Source organism: Meleagris gallopavo, chromosome 8, assembly GCF_905368555.1.
Source record: "Meleagris gallopavo chromosome 8, MGAL_WU_HG_1.1, whole genome shotgun sequence".
NCBI lineage: Eukaryota > Metazoa > Chordata > Aves > Galliformes > Phasianidae > Meleagris > Meleagris gallopavo.
The window spans coordinates 18,652,988-18,670,591 of record NC_139411.1 but is presented as its reverse complement, the minus strand read 5'-3'; the positions used below and the strand labels follow the sequence as shown (position 1 = coordinate 18,670,591).

Sequence of the window (17,604 nt, the reverse complement as noted above, 5' to 3'; positions counted from 1 at the left end):
CACTCCCAACTGTTTTCAGGGGCTAAACGCTGCCCTGCCAGCAGCATGACCTTTGTGAGCATGCCTATTGCACCTGTGGACACTCAGTCTTGCACTGGGGTTGATTCCCAGCACCTGGCTCCCTGCTTGTATACCCAGTCTGCTCTGGCCATACCCTAGGGCCAGGTGGCAAAAATTGAACCTGATTGCAGACCCCAGCCTTCAGCTTTTGGGAAGGTTTGTGTTTTTGTTGATGCTTGACACTTAATTGGAAATTCCTTCTAGGGAATGGATGGTAGAGCCAAAAAAGGTCCTGAGGAAAAAAAAAAAAACACCTTTCCAGTAAGGTCTTCTGCTGAAAGATTTTGAAAGATAGCATAAATTTGTGCATGAACAAGAAAAGCCTCACTACAGAGTAGCTCAGTGCTATTGATCATTGAATTTAGGAGCCCTTTGGAATCTGCAATGAAAGGAAGGTAAGATTTTGGTTGGTTGTTTTTTTTATTCTTCTCAAAACATGGTACTGACTGCTACACATCTGGGTATAGAGACATCACAGTTTGTGCAGGTTGCCCTCAAATAGCGATGGCTTTGTTGTGCCACTCTATCTCTCGTTTCTGATTCTTTGAAGGTTTTGTGTTTATTTGTTTGTTTTTTTTTTTTAACATGAAAATAGGCTTGCAATCAGTGCAGAGAATATAGAAAATAATCTTACTTATTACTGAAGGCTTTGACAAAGAAAACACATCTATACATTCAGATAAATATAGACATATAAAACTACAGGTGCTTTCCCATACTACATCCTTATCTCTAAATTGGAGAGAAATTAATTTGAAGGGTGAACTATTTGGTGGATAAAAAGTTGATTAGATCGTCACAGCCAGAGGCTTGTGGTCGGTTGCTCTTTGTCCAGGTGGAGGCCTGTTACAAGTGGTGTCCTCTGGCATTCAATTTTGGGACCAGTGTTCTGTAATGCCTTTATCAATGATGGTGGGATCAAGTGCCCTCTCAGCAAGGTTGCTGATGACACCAAGCCAAGTGGTACAGCTGATAAAGGCTTGAAAAGTGGGGCTGCATGAGGATAATGAGGTGCAGGTGGTGGAGGAACTGACGAGGGGAAGGGTGTTGCTGGACCTTATTTTCACCAATAAGAAAGGGCTTGTCAAGGAAGTAAAGGTCGGGGGCAGCTTGGGCTGTAGTCACCATGAGATGGTGGAGCTCAAGATCTTGAGTGGAAGAAGCAAAGCAAAGAGTAGGATTGCTACCCTGGACTTTAGGAGAGCCAACTTTGATCTCTTCTGGGACCTACTTGGAGCTATCCCATGGGCTAGAGTGTTAGAAAGTAAGGGGGCTCGTGAGAGCTGGTCGGCATTTAAACAGCTCTTCTTCAAAGCTCAGGATCAGTGCGTCCCTGTGAGCAAGGAAAGGATGGCAGGAGACCTATGTGAATGAGCAAGGAGCTTGTGCACAAACTCAGAGGGAGGAAGAAGGTCCATGAAATGTGGAAAAAGGGTCTGACCACTTGGGAAGAATATAGAAATGTTATCAGAGCCTGCAGGAATGTGACTAGGAAGGCTAAAGCCCGCCTGGAATTGAATCTGGCAAAGGTGATAAAGGATAATAAAAAAAAGGCTTTTTTAAGTATGTTAATAGTAAAAGGAAGATTAGGGAGAATGTGGCTCCCCTACTAAATGAGGGGGGTGTTCTGGTAATGGGGGATGCTGAGAAGGCGGAGATACTGAATGCCTTCTTTGCTTCTGTTTTCAGTGGAAAAAGCTCTCCCTCGGGAATCCTGGACCCTGGAGGTTAGTGAGAGGGTCTGGGGAATGGAAGACTTTCCTTTAGTCAGGGAAGAGGTGGTCTGAGAGTGCCTAGGCAACTCCAATGTTCATAAATCCATGGGACCTGATGGGATGCATCCACGGGTGCTGAGGGAGCTGGCAGAGGTGATTGCTGTACCACTCTCTGTCATCTTTGAGAGATCTTGGAGAATGGGGGAGGTGCCTAAAGACTGGAAGTTAGCCAATGTCACTCTGGTCTTCAAAAACGGCAAGAAGGAAGATCCAGATAATTACAGGCCAGTCAGCCTCACCTCTGTCTCTGGAAAGGTGATGGAACAGCTTGTGCTGGATGCCATCTCCAGACAACTGGAAGAAAAGGAGGTTATCAGGAGTAGTCAGCATGGATTCACCAGGGGGAGGTCGTGCTTGATCAACCTGGTAGCCTTCTATGATGTTGTCACTGGCTGGGTGGATATGGGGAGAGCAGTGGATGTAGTCTACCTTGATTTCAGCAAGGCGTTTGATACTGTCTCCCATGACATCCTTATAACAAAGCTGAGGAAGTGTGGGATAAATGAGTGGACAGTGAGGTGGGTTGAGAACTGGCTGACTGGCAGAGCTCAGAGGGTTGTCACTGGCGGTGCAGAGTTTGGTTGGAGACCTGTAACTAGCAGTGTTCTCAGGGGTCGGTGCTGGGTCCAGTCTTGTTCAACATCAATGACCTTGATGAGGGGATAGTGGCCACCTTCAGCAAGTTTGCTGATGATACGAAGTTGGGAGGATTGGTTGACACGCCTGAAGGCTGTGCTGTCATTCAGCGAGACCTGGACAGGCTGGAGAGCTGGGCAGTAAGAAACCAGATGGGGTTTAACAAAAGCAAGTATAGGATCTTACACCTAGGGAGGAATGATTTCATGCATTGGTACAGGTTGGGGGATGACCTGCTGGAGAGGAGCTCTGCAGAGAGGGACCTGGGCGTCCTGGTGGACGACAGGTTGGCCATGAACCAGCAGTGTGCCCTTGTGGCCAAAAAGGCCAATGGCATTCTGGAGTGCACTAAAAAGAGTGTGTCCAGCAGGTCAAGGGAGGTGATCCTCCCCCTCTACTCTGCCCTGGTAAGGCCTCATCTGGAGTGCTGTGTCCAGTTCTGGGTTCCTCAGTACAAAAAAGACAGGGATCTCTTGGAAAGAGTCCAGCGGAGGGCCACAAAGATGGTGAAGGGCCTGGAGCATCTCCCCTATGAAGAAAGGCTAAGTGAACTGGGTCTGTTTAGCCTTGAGAAAAGAAGACTGAGAGGGGACCTGATCCAGGTCTATAAATATCTAAGGTGTGGGGAGCAGAGCGGCGAGGCCAGACTCTTTTCAGCAGAGTGTGGAGACAGGACAAGGGGAAATGACCAGAAACCGGAGCATAGGAAGTTCCGCACAAATGTGTGCAAGGACTTCTTTATGGTGAGGGTGACGGAGCACTGGAATGGGCTGACCAGGGAGGTTGTGGAGTCTCCTTCTCTGGAGATATTCAAGACCCACCTGGACACCTACTTGTGCGACCTGGGGTAGGGAACCTGCTTTGGCAGGGGGGTTGGACTCGATGATCTCTGGAGGTCCCTTCCAACCCCTATGATACTGTGATTCAACAAAGACAAATGCAAGGTGTTGCACTTGAATCAGGGAGGACATGAGGGTCCCATCTAGAGTACTATATCCAGGTCTGGGGCTCCCCGCACAGGAAAAATGTGGAGCTGTTAGTGTGGATCCAGAGGATGGCATCTAACCTGTGGAGATAGGCTGAGGGAGCTGGGCTTGTTTAGGTTTGAGAAGAGAAGGTTCCAGGGACACCTCACTGCAGCTTTTCAATACTTAAAGGAAGCTTATAAGCAGGAGTGAGATTTTTTACAGAGGTAGGTAGTGATAGGACAAGGGGGAATAGTTTTAAACTAGAAGAGAGGAGATTTTGGTTAGATATTAGGAGGAAATTCTTTACTCAAAGGGTGATGAGGCACTGGAATAGATGGTTCAAAGAAGCTGTGGATGCCCAGTTCCTGGAGGTGTTGTAACAAGGTTCAGTGGGGTCCTGGGCAGCCTGATCTAGTGGTTAGCAACCTTGCCCGTGGCAGGTGATCCATAAAGGTCCCTTCCAACCCCAGCCATTCTATGATTAAGATATATATTTACAATTAACTAGGGGTATATTATACAAAAGTTTATTATTTTGTTGTTGAAGCATTCTTCCTTGTTTATTTCATACACTTTTAATACTAGAATTTTCACTTTGAAAAATGTAACATCCCATAACTATAATGTAATTGAAACACTACATTGAGTCAGTGTTCAGGACTACCACATTTGAGTTAAATCTTTCTGCCAGTGACCACTTTGTTCTTTTTGTAACAAGTCCTATAGCTGAACTCTTCTATTGTTACTTTTAATAAGCCATTAATCTGTCCTGTTTTTAACAATCAAAATAAACAGTTAAGACTTCTTTTTAAAGGAAACGTACCTCTACAAAAATCTGAACTATTCTTCATTTGTGTTATAAGTACCCTGAAAAACTCCCTGAGCTGCCAACAAAATGGCTTTTAGAAGCTTTGTTATTTGTAGTAGTAAAAAAACACTAATTCAGTCAGAAATAATTTTCGTATAATTCTATGCTATGTCTCTTCCAAACTCTCAGGGTAAGTTTTACTTATTTCAGCATTATCATGATAAGATTTTCCACCTTCCTGACTGCAGGAATTGCTTTGCCCAGTTTTATCATTATAAGACTCTCTCCTTTCCTGGTGGCTTGAAACAGCTGCCTTCAGTTTTTCCTCAATTTTATCAGCTACTGCACGCATTTTTAAATCTCTCAGGCTGCTTATTAGGGTTTCGTAGGCTCCTCTTATCCCATGCCTTTGGTGCCATTTCTGAAAGAGCTTAATCTTCTGTTCAGATGCGTTATTGAAGTTATCCTGGATAATTTCATCTATGGTAGGTTCTGAAAGCTGGTGATGACGAACAAAAGTCTTGACCTCATCTAGTGTCATCTCCCTCACGATGTCAGGGATATGGCGGCTCAGGTCATCATCTAGAAACATAAAAAGAAATGAATGCCCTTGGCACTGACTTTTTTTTTTGTTGTTGGCTTTGTGTGCTTTTTTTTTCTTTTTTTTTTTTTTTTCTTATCATCTATATTCAGAGATACATATTCACGACTCCATATGTTTTCAATGTGATTCTGTACTAAGTAACTGTATTGCTTTCCGGGACCTGAACTAGAACCTGTTTCCTCTGTAACCCCTTCGTCATATGTAACCACTACAAAGCCTTGTCATGCCTCATTTACCTGTTTTGTTCAAAATAGCACTGATAAAAGAGCAAGACAGGTCTTTTGTTATTATATAGTCTCAGAGCTTGTATTCTTCTCCTGTTAAGTGTTACCACTGTGTTTTTGCTCATGAACATAAGATAGGTCCTGTTTCTGTGATTCCATTGCTGGCTGCAGGGCTACTCAGTTATTAGAATTATCCATGATTCTAGAAATCCAGCTTGCTGCCTCCTAGTGTCTGTACCATATACAGAATAGAAATTTACCTGTTGTCAATCAGTAATTGCTTTCTATACAACAGAAACTCCTCCTCAGCGGAAAGTTTAATGGCACCACTAAATGCCTTAAGCACATTATGACCTGGCATTTCTATAAGTGTTCAACGTTGTGCCAGAGTGACAATTCTACAAAGTGGCAGTCTATACAGAAAAATACCCTTTCTGTAGTACAGAGTTTGTCTGTACTTTTATTTTACTGAAGTCTGAGAAATTATTTGTCTCTTACCTATAGATATGAGTGTAAAAGTCTCCTGTAAAGAGAAGCAAGCAAGAAATGAGTGCAAAGATGTTTTATAAAAGGCCAACCCCATATAACAGGATAAATAGATGTCATAACACTTGTGAAATTTTCTTTTAGCTTTCTCTATGATTCTTCTGTTTTATGAGATATGGAATCAGACTGGACCCCCCTTTTTACTTGAGTAAGTTTAGAGAATCACCTCACAATTGCTATTGAATAAAAATATGCATAGGGATAGGATATCAGTTCAGTGGAGATATGATGATTTATGAAGTTCTGATCTTGGTCATGTAACTAAGTGCAACAGCAAATCCTGAAGAAATGATATGGAGTTTCTTTTGCTTCTGCCAAGATTCCTCACAGTGAAATTTACTTCACTGATGTCACAGAAGAGAGGTATGCGCACGTTTGGGCAATCCCACAGTAATTTAAATGGAGCAAAGTTCCCTATGCCAAGCTGAATTTTATCTGATCTCAGCAATAGTACTTACAGAAGAACTGTCTCTTCCAGTGCCTGTGTTACCTTGGGTAATAAAATTCTTCTGTTTTCTCTTACCTACAACAATAAAACAAACAAAAAAAAAACATTTTAATAATCCAGGGCAATGTATTTGTCTGGACTCCAGAATATAAAATTACATCTGAGTAAGCAGCAGAACATCTTATTCAGAGTACGGCAGTAACAAGGAACAGGGAATCACTTACGGTAGAGTATTAATCCTGCTGCAACTGCTAATGCTACCACAAATAAGACAATAAGTGCGGTACCCCAAGGTGGCATTCCTGCTTCTGTTGGAACATTGGAAACATTACATTAAAGCTAAGTCAAGTAGTGTAATACAGCAACACACTTGAAAAATTTAACAAGATTTCATCGGATTATAGAGACCCTTCTACTGTCTCCAAATAGCAGAAGGTAGCACTTGGACCACCCCATTTCTACTGTGATCAAAAGAGCAGTCATGCTCCGTAAGTCAGTACAAGGCCCAACAGATAGTTGTTAGGAATGGCTATGGGGCACTGTGCAGAACACAGTACAATTCCAATAGCCTCTCAAAATATAGCCAGACGGTAGTCCATACTAGGTTTTAAAATGGTACCTTGCATTCTGCACACAGTGTCTGTAGTTGAAGTACATTCCTTTTCAACTAGGCCATTTTCACATCTGCAGAAAATATAAATGATTGTGGAATTTGTTTCTCTCTTTATAAATTTCCTAAGAGAGCAAATCACAATCTCCTATTGCTTTCTAATCAGCTAATGGTGTCATACACCAGTATGCTGGACTTTGGAACTTTACAATTATGAAAACAGTATGGGAAAAAATATGGAAATGACATAACAGTAGATCACAACAAAAGCAACAGGAAAGCTTAGATACTTAATTAGAGCTTTTGAAGAATATATACAGAGTTGGTGTATTTATGTTTTTCTGCATACATTCTAATTAATTAGACTGAGCAAAGCCAGTTGAATAAGCTCAGTGCAAAGCAAAACTAGTCTGTTTTCTCTTAGCTAATATATTTTCATAGTCTCTGTCTTGAAACTGACTGGAAAAAAGTGTGGTAACATGATCTTAACAGTGTCATATTTAACAATGAAGGCATCCACTTACACGGTACATAACTCGCAGTATTCACATTGAGGAGACTTGCAATAATGGTTCTTTGCACAGGAGCATTCTGCATTCTCTGTTGGAGTACAGTTCTTTACAACCTTCCAACCTAAAATGAATTCTTAAAGTTCGTTAATTTGAAAATGCAGGGCTTTGCTCACAAGCTCTTGTTCTCAGACCTGCATGTCTTTAGCACCACCACTGCTGGTGCTGGCAGCACTTAATAACAACAGTGTAGCTTTTATAATGAACCTTGCTTTGAGAGTACTGGAAATACCAAGATGGCAAAGAGACCTCTGCTGGCTAAGAGCTCAAAAAGCTGATCATACAGTAAAGGACTCATTTGGCATTGCCGTGTGTTGTCAGCTTTTTTTTTTTTTTTTTTTTTTTTCCCCCATAGGAAAAAGATGTAAAGCCAGAAGGGACTAAAAGATATCACATAACCCGTCTCTTGGTTGTCTGTCTGTCAGACAAGTTTTATCCCTTCCTGAGAACTATCAATAGTGAGGAATTCTACTATTTCTATCTAACATGTTCCCTGCATAAGTTTCAAACCAAGTTTATTTTTCTCCTGGCCTCAATATGTATGAATAGGTGATCTCCATCTAAAAAGAAGTATTTTTGCATTAAAAAATATTGTAAGTAGATCTATTCACTGTGGAAGCTATTTTCTTGGGTATGAAACTTTTAAGTTACTGGTAACTTTTTTTAAGTTATGGTAACTTTTAAGTTACCATATTCAGTGCCCTGCTATAACAGGAAACCATGTTATCTCTAAAAATTGATTACTGTGAAACTGATGCTGACACCATTCATGAAGATACCAAACATAAATGATCCTAAGAATGGTTCTCATGGAGCTTAGGTGGTAACCTTCCTCCTGCCTAGCACTTTCTAACTAACTTGTCTTCAACATTATTTTCCATGAGATAATGTGACTAGCCATCCTTCCATCATATTGGAATTAAAAACTGACTCCCTGCTTACCAATCTGGATTTTTGATGTGATGAATGCAGAACTATCCTTCCCTGAATCCAACTATACCAGACACCTGGTGAAACTGGCAGGGAGATGTGTTTTATGAATTATATATATATATATATGTATATATATATATATGACTTACTGGATTTTTGAGACTTAGTTTCCCCCAGCAAATAAATACACAAAGGGCTCATTAATAGATATGAAATTGTCTAGGTGGAGATAGACCTTCAAACATCCTCTCCCACAACTGTGAACGCTAGCAGCCTTTGCAGGAATTAGAACACAGAAATTAGATTTGTGTATTTCTTCCCTGGGGGTATTGATTGATGCTTGGCTGAACATAAGCCAGCAGTAGTGCCTAGGTGGCCAAGAAGGCCAATGGCATCCTGGCTTGCATCAGAAATAAGTGCTGTCACCAGGAACAGGGCAGTGATTGTCCCCCTGTACTCAGCTCTGGTGAGGCCACACCTCAATACTGTGTCCAGTTTTGGGCCCCTCACTGCAGGAAAGACACTGAGGCCCTGGAGTGGGTTCAAAGGAGGGCAATAAAGCTGGTGTGGGATCTGGAGCACAGGTCTTATGAGGAGTGGCTGAAAGAGCTGGGATTGTTCAGCCTGGAGAAGAGGAGGCTCAGGGGAGACCTTATTGCTCTCTATAACTACCCGAAGGGAGGTTGTAATGAGTTGAGGTCGGCCTCTTCTCTCATGTAACCAGTGATAGGACTAGAGGGAATGGCTTCAAGCTGTGCCAGGGAAGATTCAGGCTGGATGTTAGGAAATGCTACTTTTCTGAAAGAGTGTTCAGGCACTGGAATGGGCTGCCCAGGGAGATGGTTGAATCACCATTCCTGGATGTGTTTAAAAACTGTTTGGATGTGGTGCTCAGGGACATGATTTAGCAGAGGGTTGTTAAGAGGGTGGTATGCTTCGGTTGCAGTTGGACTCAATGATCTTTAAGGTTTTTTCCAACCTGAGCAATTCTATAATTCTGTGTACTTAGAGGGCAGTTAAAGATAAACAGAGGCTTCTGGGAATACACGACCTCTGAGAACTTAGAAGTTATCTGCATCTCAGGACTGATGAAGGAAATAAGGTGCAGAATCCTGTCAGTCTTTTTTTTTTTTTCTACATTATTATCAGTGAAGTTACTGAGTGAAGCTATTTCTCATGCTTTAACGAGTGGGCTACTACATACCAAATAAAATCATTGTCTGTAGGGTCCCTTACTATAGCTCATGAAATAATACAGTGCTTGTAAGATAATCTAATAGGAATATATCATAACCCAAAGTTGAGGTTAGTGCATAAGCATTAACTGCTGTAAATCAAACTAGCAACATCAGAGTGCCTCAGGGTAATTGGATTACCTGCCTCTGTGCGAAGAAAAGTACTGCAGAGGCAAGTGTGGAAGAGATGGGATGTTACTCTCCAAATGCTTCCTGGCTGAGCAAAGACAGACATAAGAATAAATATTGGAGCAACATAGCTTGTTCCTCTTCCTACTCTGTGCTTAGAAAAGAAACCGTAAACTTCTCCATGTTGAACTTGTAAAACATTTTAATCTGTATGCTACCCGTTACGTGGGAATTGCAGAGATCTTTCAGTTGAATCCTGCCTCTAAACAGAGTTGCTATTTCTATAGTCATACCAAGTGCTGTGTCACATGAACGACATCTCATACACTTGTCCAAATCATTGGTATGATCCATGTACTCCTCTCCAGATTTGCATGGTACACAATGTGCTTGAGTGTTTGGGCACTCAGTACTTTTGACATGACCTGCAGAGAGACAGAGAAGCAAGAAAAACATAAGTAATACCTTTGGACAAAGGCCAACAGCTTTGAGACCTATCAGATTTCTTTTTAATCTCAAATACCTTTCGATTTACAAATACAGATAGAATCCATATTCATTATACATACATATATTCTCTTCAGGAAGGCAATGTACGTAAGAGATGATTATCCCTCCCTATTTCTCCAATAGAGAGAAAGAAAACACACCAAACAAAACTGTGCATGCAAAACTGGAAAACCCATGAATATATAGAGTATCTTGTTGGCAAAACCCCCCGTTTGCAGTTTTTTAATCTGTTTTTAAGTTTGTAAGTAATGTAGGACTATTATTATTATTATTTGCTACAAGCATTGAATGTGTTATCTGTAGTGAAAAGCTACAGGTGCACTGAATCAAGAAATGCTTTTGATGTGTTGAAGTCCTGCAATAAAGAAAGATGTAGCCAGAATGAAGTGCATCCAGAAGACCATAACTGAGCTATCCCAGAAGAAAGCATCTGTGTGTGTTGAGGTTTCTACTTTAATGATTTTTCAGCACAGTCTTATAATGATACTCACCACGTCTACATTTCATACAGCACTGATCATTTAAAATGTACTCTTCCTCTGTACAGATAATTTCTCGCTTAGCGATGTTTCTCTTCCTTGTAATAGATTTATTGTGTGCTATGTGTATGGGAACTTCTGTATCATTTTTGCAATGTGTTTCCATAACTAACGCAACCACCTAGGAGAGAAAAACAGCAAATAATACAGGAAATTACCAAGGACTGTAGGTGCATGTTACTGCTAGCACAGAGCTACATCAGCACTCTTATTCCATTGCATTGCTAAAGATGTTGATACTCACCCCCTTACTAAAGTTGCTTATTAGGTCAGAAGAGTTGATGGAAAATGAGAAGACGTATTAGATTTAATGCTATCATCTCTACCATTGCAGGCACTGATTGTTTGAAAATTAATGCTTGAGAACAGGCCTATACATCTGAGATGTAAAAGATAACCTCATATGCCTAATTATGGTGCATAGCAAAGAAACTCCATTATTTTCTTGAAGAGCATTCTGTGCATCACATCACTGTTCCTAAATCTTCCCTTTCTGAGTCATTGGTAATGTTCTTGCTTACAGAACATCCTTATTTCAAATGGTATATTTTATGTTTTTGTTACTCTAGTGTTGCTTGCAAACTGAATGCTAATGATTCTCTAAAGAAAAAAAATAATAATTGTACTTTAATATCACCATAAATACCTGATTTCTAAATTGATCTTATGCTTGCTTTGCTTTTCTTTTCAACTCCTTTTTCTCTTCAGCAGATGATGTTTATACAGTCCTAAAGAAATATCATTCTCCATTCTATCTAATTTACACCCTGTTCCATTTCTTTGAATGCATTCTCAAGTTAAACTGTATAATGCCTGGGTTTTGTTGCTTTTGTCTGCCAGAGGATGATATTTAGTGGCTAATTCATGCAATCCTCGTGGTTTTGTGTGAAACTACTTCAACGCTATTACTTCAGTCAGATGCAAAGAAGTGTATGTAATTAACTTACTGGAAAAGGGAGTTGGATTTCAGACTGGCTTCTCATGTCAAGGAAGCGTTATCTGTAGCTAATGAACAGAAGTAATCAATACAGTGACTGTCTGGAGACTTTTACAAGTCACTTCTATTGATTCTCTAGGCTATTCATAGACAGGAACCTTTTCCTAATACTCATGTGTTTCAAAATATATACCCTATCAGCTCCTAGATGGAACTTAGGAAGGCCTTTGTTTGCACCTGGAGGAGAGGTTTCAGCAGCCAAAAAACTAACTGAATGCTTGAGCTGGGTGCATGACTTTTCTTGTTCAGCACTCTGACTTTCTTTGGTGCCTAAGCTTTCAGGACACGCTTCTCAGAAAGTGGTGTTTACAAAGTGAGCTTTTATAGAAACTCTCAAGCTGATGTGACAAATGTGATTTGTTTTCCTTTTGCCTGGGAGATCAGTCTAACAGCTGGGATAGAAAGTCCAATTAGAAGGCAGTTACCAAAAAGCAGGTTTCTCTCCCTGCAGCGCAGTGCCTGTTTTCTGTCAGGTGGTGGTGGTGGTGTGTGCTGCTCCACATGCTGCTGCCTCTGGGGGCCAGGCCTCGAGGGTGGCCTTGCAGGGGTGATCACCGCTGTCTGCCATCAGCCTGGTTTGGCTTCCCATGGATGAGGGCAGAGCCCCTCGTCTCTACTCCTCAGCCACATGTGGAGTTGGGCTGAGGGAACTGGTGGGTGCACTGTTTGTTGAGCTGGACCAAGAGCATCCATTTGTGAAAGAAAATGGCGCAGGGAGTTGAGATCTGGAGGCCCTGGCAGCTCTGAGGAAGCCAGCTCCAGGAAACTCAATGGCACCAGGCTTTCAGCCCCATCTGGTGCATGTGGAGGACAGTGCTTGCAGCATGAGGAGGTCAGTGGGGAAGTGGCTGGTTCTCTCCTCTCTGATGTAGATACTGTGACTCAGCAGGATGAGCAGCAGTGCCAGCCCTGAGCATGTAGCCAATTCCTGGATGCACCCACTTGTGTCTCAGCACTCTCTGCCCCACCATAGAACCAAGCTGCTCCTTCCTCCTCATCTGCCCCTGCCTGTTGCCTGGCCACGCAACATGCCTGATGGGGAGCAGCTGCCATCCTGCTTTTGGCACTCAAATCTCCCACTTTAGAGTTGTGAAGCAGCAGTTGTGGTTTTTGGGGAATAAGAGGATGACCCCAAGCCACAGTAATGGAGATTGAAGATTACCACAGCCCTACTGAAACCCTAACACATCTATAAACCTCTCTTAGGCATGGCAGAAGAACTGAATGTTGCTGGCAAAGAACAGGATGTGTGCCATGAAAGAAAACGTAGAGAGAATCGTGTAGGAAATGGGATAAAATGAAAGAAGGAAACTTCTTTCTAAATGACTACTAACAGTAAAAGTTAGTAGAGTTGCTTTTAGGGTTTACTGAACCACTGCAATCACACTGCAGGCATGGACACACTTCTGTCAAGCAAAACTCAATTTTGCATTTCTGTATAGACAAACTAAGCTGATAGAATGGGGAGAGACAGAAATGTGCTTTTTTTGATGGAAGCCTGCCGCTGTCACTTGCAGAGATGAACTTCCTGGTACACTTACAAGAAGTGGGGATCACTTCTCAGAAACCGACTTTAAGCAGCACCCAACACCTATATAGCTTCTGCTTGCAGGAGCTCCATGCAGTGCCTTCCTGCATAAGGAATAATGACAGAAGTTTGAGGATTTTAGTTTTCCAAATAACATTTTAATTTTGAAAACTTTTTTTTCTCCTGGTTTTGTACCCTCTTAAAATAATTTCACTTGCTCTATAAGTGTTGGACTGTTTTTTAGTATTCAGAGCATTGCTTAATTCCTTTTCTCGCTGCTGCTGAGCATTGAGTGCAGCCAGCAGAAAGGAAGCGTTTTAGGGGGTTTCAGAGAGGCAGGGGTGAAAGGTGCTTTTTTATGATGTGTATGTTCAAACGGAGGCTGTGTGTTTTCAGTCTAAAATGACTCACAAATGCTTTGTTCTACTCTTCTCATCCTAAACTAAAAAACAGTTTTCGTATCTAAAGATTGACTGAAGTGAGCAGTCAACAGGTGTAGAAGCAATCAGGGAGATCTGATCTTAACAGGTTCCATAAGAATTATTGCGTGGGCCTAAATTTTTTGGTTTTGCTCTTTTTGTATTGCATAGGAATTTGAAAGGCCTTTATCTTCTCCCTCTCCTCTTTTTCTTCCTCCAAAATGCTTTCTGCATTTCTGCATGAGAGGTAGAAAATCTGTCTCCATCTGTGTTCCCAAGGCAGTGACAAGAGTTACAGTTCCCTTGAAAACTTGTGGTTTTGTAATTCTCAGTCCTCAGATTCTTCCTGTATCCAAGTGTTCTTCATAATTGGTCAACTTCCTTAACCGGAAACCTTTCAGCAGACACACCTTGTGGGGCTGTAAGATCACTTTAAAAGTGCATGAATCTGTTACTTGCATGCAGGCCTTTTTAAAGCTTTACGGTATTTCACCCTCTAAGTAAAAATTTGTCACTGCTTTTTTCTGTTATAATACCTCTGATCTTTATTAAGCCACTTTTCCCATTCCTAAGCCATAGATACCTACAGATGAGAGAGCTGATGCTTTCAGAAGTTGGTGACTATTTTCTTTCCACGTTTATCACTGGGGGCAACATGCATGAGGTCATCAGGGGCTTTCTAAGTGTTAAAAAAAGACAAGAGGAGGAGGGAGGATTTGAGGATTATCATTTTTGTTATTTATTTTTTTTTCCAAGAAAAAGCTTAGGGTTTTTTTTTTTTTTTTTAACTTCTGTTATTTCTTTGACTTTCTAGAGTTAGCTCCATTTTAGTACAGTTTTCCTTGTAAGTAGTCTCACTTACACAAACCCTTTCAAGATGCTTTTTCAGAGTAAGGAATGATATAGTGCCTGTTACAAGTATTCTCTGCTTCAGTTCTTTCAGTACAACAAAAATTACTGCTTCCAGTATTTCCAGTATCAATTTTTCCCCATCTCTTTTTTTCCCCCCACTAATGCAGAAGTGCACTACCCACAGTGCACCAAAGTGGGCACTGAAGGTAGTATTTCTTCATGTTCTATGTCCTTGTATGAGAAGAACTAAGAAAGCAGTTTTATTTTCTGAGGCCTACCAAAGGGAGTTGGTATTTCCCCACAAATAGAAGCATTCCAATCTCCTGAAATCTTAAGTGAGATGCACATGTTTAGCACCTGCGATGGCAACAACCCTCAGTTACTGTCATGTCTTAAAATAGCAATCCAAATTCAATCCATTACTATTTCACATCTCAGTTGTCTCACATGCCAATCACAGCAACATATCTGGGGACAGGGGTAGTTTGATTGTTTTTTAAATTTTCCTTTTTTAGGAGCACTGTACTAATAAACATTACTGACTTTAAGAAAGTTGGAGGGTATTAATAACTACCGTCTCACTTTGTGATACTGTGGCCAAGAGGTGGACAGGTAGAAATTTAGGAATTCTTTCCATTTTCCTTCAGAGCTGGAGTCCTTATACTTTTCAGTTGAGTCCAGGGTCATCCCATGACTTTATGGCTGCTTATATGCATACATTTAAATATTTGTATTGATCCTGTGCAAAGCAAGAAGGGGGGGTCAGCACAGCTGTGTGCTGTTTGTTTCAAAGGCATATCTGTGTATGTTTCAAAGGCATATCTTCTAACCTCCCAGAAGACTGCCTGCTTTGTAAATAATCGTATAAATCATTACAAAATATTTAGATAACATCTTGCAACCTGGCTCTAGAGGGCATTTCTGAATAATATGTGGTTTTGTGGATTGTTTTAGAGGGTGAAGTTAGATGTTTTCTAGTTTTGTGGGTCATTGCTATTTTGCATTAATATCCTTGCAACTGCTTTTACTTTAGCACAGCAGAAGGTTGCTTGCAAAATTGACATTTAATTCAGCAGACTCCTTTCACATTCTGGTTTAAGTTAGTAGGTCAAATATTGTCAGACTTACTGATTTATAACTAGTAGAACCACGTGATAATAAAAAATATATATCTTTTTTAATAGAATGCATGTAGGAGTGCTGTTTGGAAACAATTGGAAAGTAAGAATAGGAATGATCTTTCTACTCTGGAAGCTGTGTGGTAAGAGAATGTATTTTTTTTTAATCTTAATTTCTGTTCTGAATAGCTCTAAGAGTGAGCTAGGCCATCATTTCTGCCGCTTGTTTGCTGCCTGTACAGCAAGAGATAACGCATGCTTCCGTCGGCCGCTCTTTGTATTTACTTACATTTTGTGCAAGGGTGTGGGTAGAACCTTACAAATCACGCTATAAATCTCTTTTTTTACTACCTGTTGTATAATAAATCATATCTGCGTGGTTTCTAGCTTAACACCTGCCAAACCCAAGGCAACTCACATTCAGTGGGAGCACAACCACAGTATGAAGAGACTGTGAGTGTGAATCACAGTACATTCCAAGGGGCGAGGGCCGGGCTGGAGCAGTGACGCATGCCGTGCCCACAGGGGTGGGCAGGTGCAGCTCTGCCATGGCACAGGACTGGATGTCTCAGGCCGGCTCCCTGCCGTCCCCTCGCTGGGCGCAGCTGCAGCCGGCGTCCAGCTCTCTCCGGCCCTCGGGTCTAACGTTTCTGCGCTACAGGCTGCCCGCCCTGCCCTGAGAGTACCAAGACGTGTACTCTGCACGGGGCAATGATTCACACAAGAAAGAAACGCCCTGCCCCGCTTTTCCAGTAAGCGCCTCGGCCCAGGGTGCTACGTTCAACGTCTCCAGCTTTTCTGGGCTCACCGCTGCTCACGACCAGCAAGCAGCTCCTCTGCCGCAGCCGTTCCCTCCGCGCTGCCCTCCCGGCCCGGCCCACCGTGCCCTCGCACCGTGACGGTACGCGCCCCGAGGCGCCGCCACGGGCAGCAGCGCCACTGGCACCCGTCCCCTCCTTCCCAGCGCTGTTCCTCAGCGCCCGCCACCCTGCCGGTGGCTATAACATAGCGACGAGTCTGAACCTGAATTAATTACATGAGTTCCCCAGGAAAATAGGACAAGTTTGTTTGTTTGGTGGCCGGGGCAGCGCTTTCGGCACCGCTACCGCAGCTCCCCACGTCCCATCCCGGCACCCCGCTCCCCAGTGGCCACTTACGAGGAGCAGGTGGAAGAGTCCCCGAGCCATGTCCCCGCACAGCGCCGTCTCACAGCCGCCTGCAAAACGAAAGCGGCCGGGCGTCCGGCTCCTCCCATGTTGGTAAACATCGTTCCAGCCCGCCCCGGCCCGGCCCCTCGGGGTACTCCTGCACAGCGGGGGTGTGACGATCCTGGCTGCCGCAGCCCGGAGCCAGCCCTGGGTAGCGGCTGTGCTGCGCTCTCGCTGTGTGGTATTGGTAGGGGCAGCGTGGGGCAGGGTAAGATTCTATCCTGAATCCCTAGGAGCGCAGCAGGCGTTTGGACAGAGTTAAGTGCATTGTGCTTTCTTGTGCTGCCTCGTTGGAAGGATTTCTGTGACTTCAAAGCTGTTTTCAGTGACTTTCTGTTTTTCCTACAGACTTTCAGTGGTTCAGAGTTCCTATGTATAAGCTGCCTCCTTAGCTGTGTTAAGATTGACATGACAGTAACAGTTAGCAATGCATAATTTTGATCTTCGAGGTGATGCCACTGCCTTCGGAAGGTTGTAATTGAGCTGGCGTTTTCATTTTAAGCTCCATTTTTCAGTAGTTTATGACTCACCTCTTCAGATTTCTGTTGGTTTGTCTCCTAGCTGCCATGTTTGCAGATGACTGAGTTCAGTGTATCATAAAAAATAATAAAAAAAAGAAAGATGCTGTTTTAAATATTTTAGGTTTTTGACCACTTCCGGACAGAACAAATTGCAGCAGTGACACAGTTTTTGGAGGTGCTGCTTCTGGAGTACTCTGTAGCAATCAGCTCTTTTCCTCCCCCCTGGCAGTATGGAGAGAAACTGGGGGTAACACCCCTCCTTGGTGTGGTACCTTTGCTATGTGCCTGTCATTCCTACAGGCCAAACCCGAACTGGTGTGCACTCAGGGTTGTTTATTTTAGCGGAAGTTTGCATAAGGGTAGAGAG

At 42.6% G+C, this 17,604-nt stretch overlaps 2 protein-coding genes across 4 annotated transcripts in view; one reads left to right on the top strand and one right to left on the bottom strand.

Moving 5' to 3' along the window:
• The window catches only part of LOC116216887 (uncharacterized), a 56,059-nt gene extending 39,404 nt beyond the window's left edge, over nt 1-16,655 (top strand). The window contains exon 12 of the mRNA XM_085229761.1: nt 15,575-16,655. The gene's annotated coding sequence lies outside the window, so the exon portion shown is untranslated. The remainder of the gene's footprint in view (nt 1-15,574) is intronic.
• On the bottom strand, nt 3,945-16,820 carry FAS (Fas cell surface death receptor). Of its 3 annotated transcripts, XM_010714493.4 has the most exons (10): nt 16,666-16,721; nt 14,126-14,217; nt 10,547-10,715; nt 9,839-9,970; nt 7,204-7,312; nt 6,689-6,753; nt 6,294-6,377; nt 6,080-6,144; nt 5,574-5,598; nt 3,945-4,829 (listed from the first exon to the last, which is right to left on the bottom strand). In XM_010714493.4, exons 3-10 carry the CDS (start codon nt 10,698-10,700, stop codon nt 4,414-4,416), a joined length of 1,050 nt encoding a protein of 349 aa, XP_010712795.1. In that variant the 5' UTR covers nt 10,701-10,715; nt 14,126-14,217; nt 16,666-16,721; the 3' UTR covers nt 3,945-4,413. The 3 variants fall into 3 exon arrangements, with proteins under 3 accessions (XP_010712795.1, XP_003208070.2, XP_031410299.1); XM_003208022.5 differs by lacking the exon at nt 14,126-14,217 and having other exon boundaries at nt 16,666-16,819; XM_031554439.2 differs by lacking the exons at nt 6,294-6,377; nt 14,126-14,217 and having other exon boundaries at nt 16,666-16,820.
• Between the last annotated feature and the right edge of the window lie 784 nt (nt 16,821-17,604).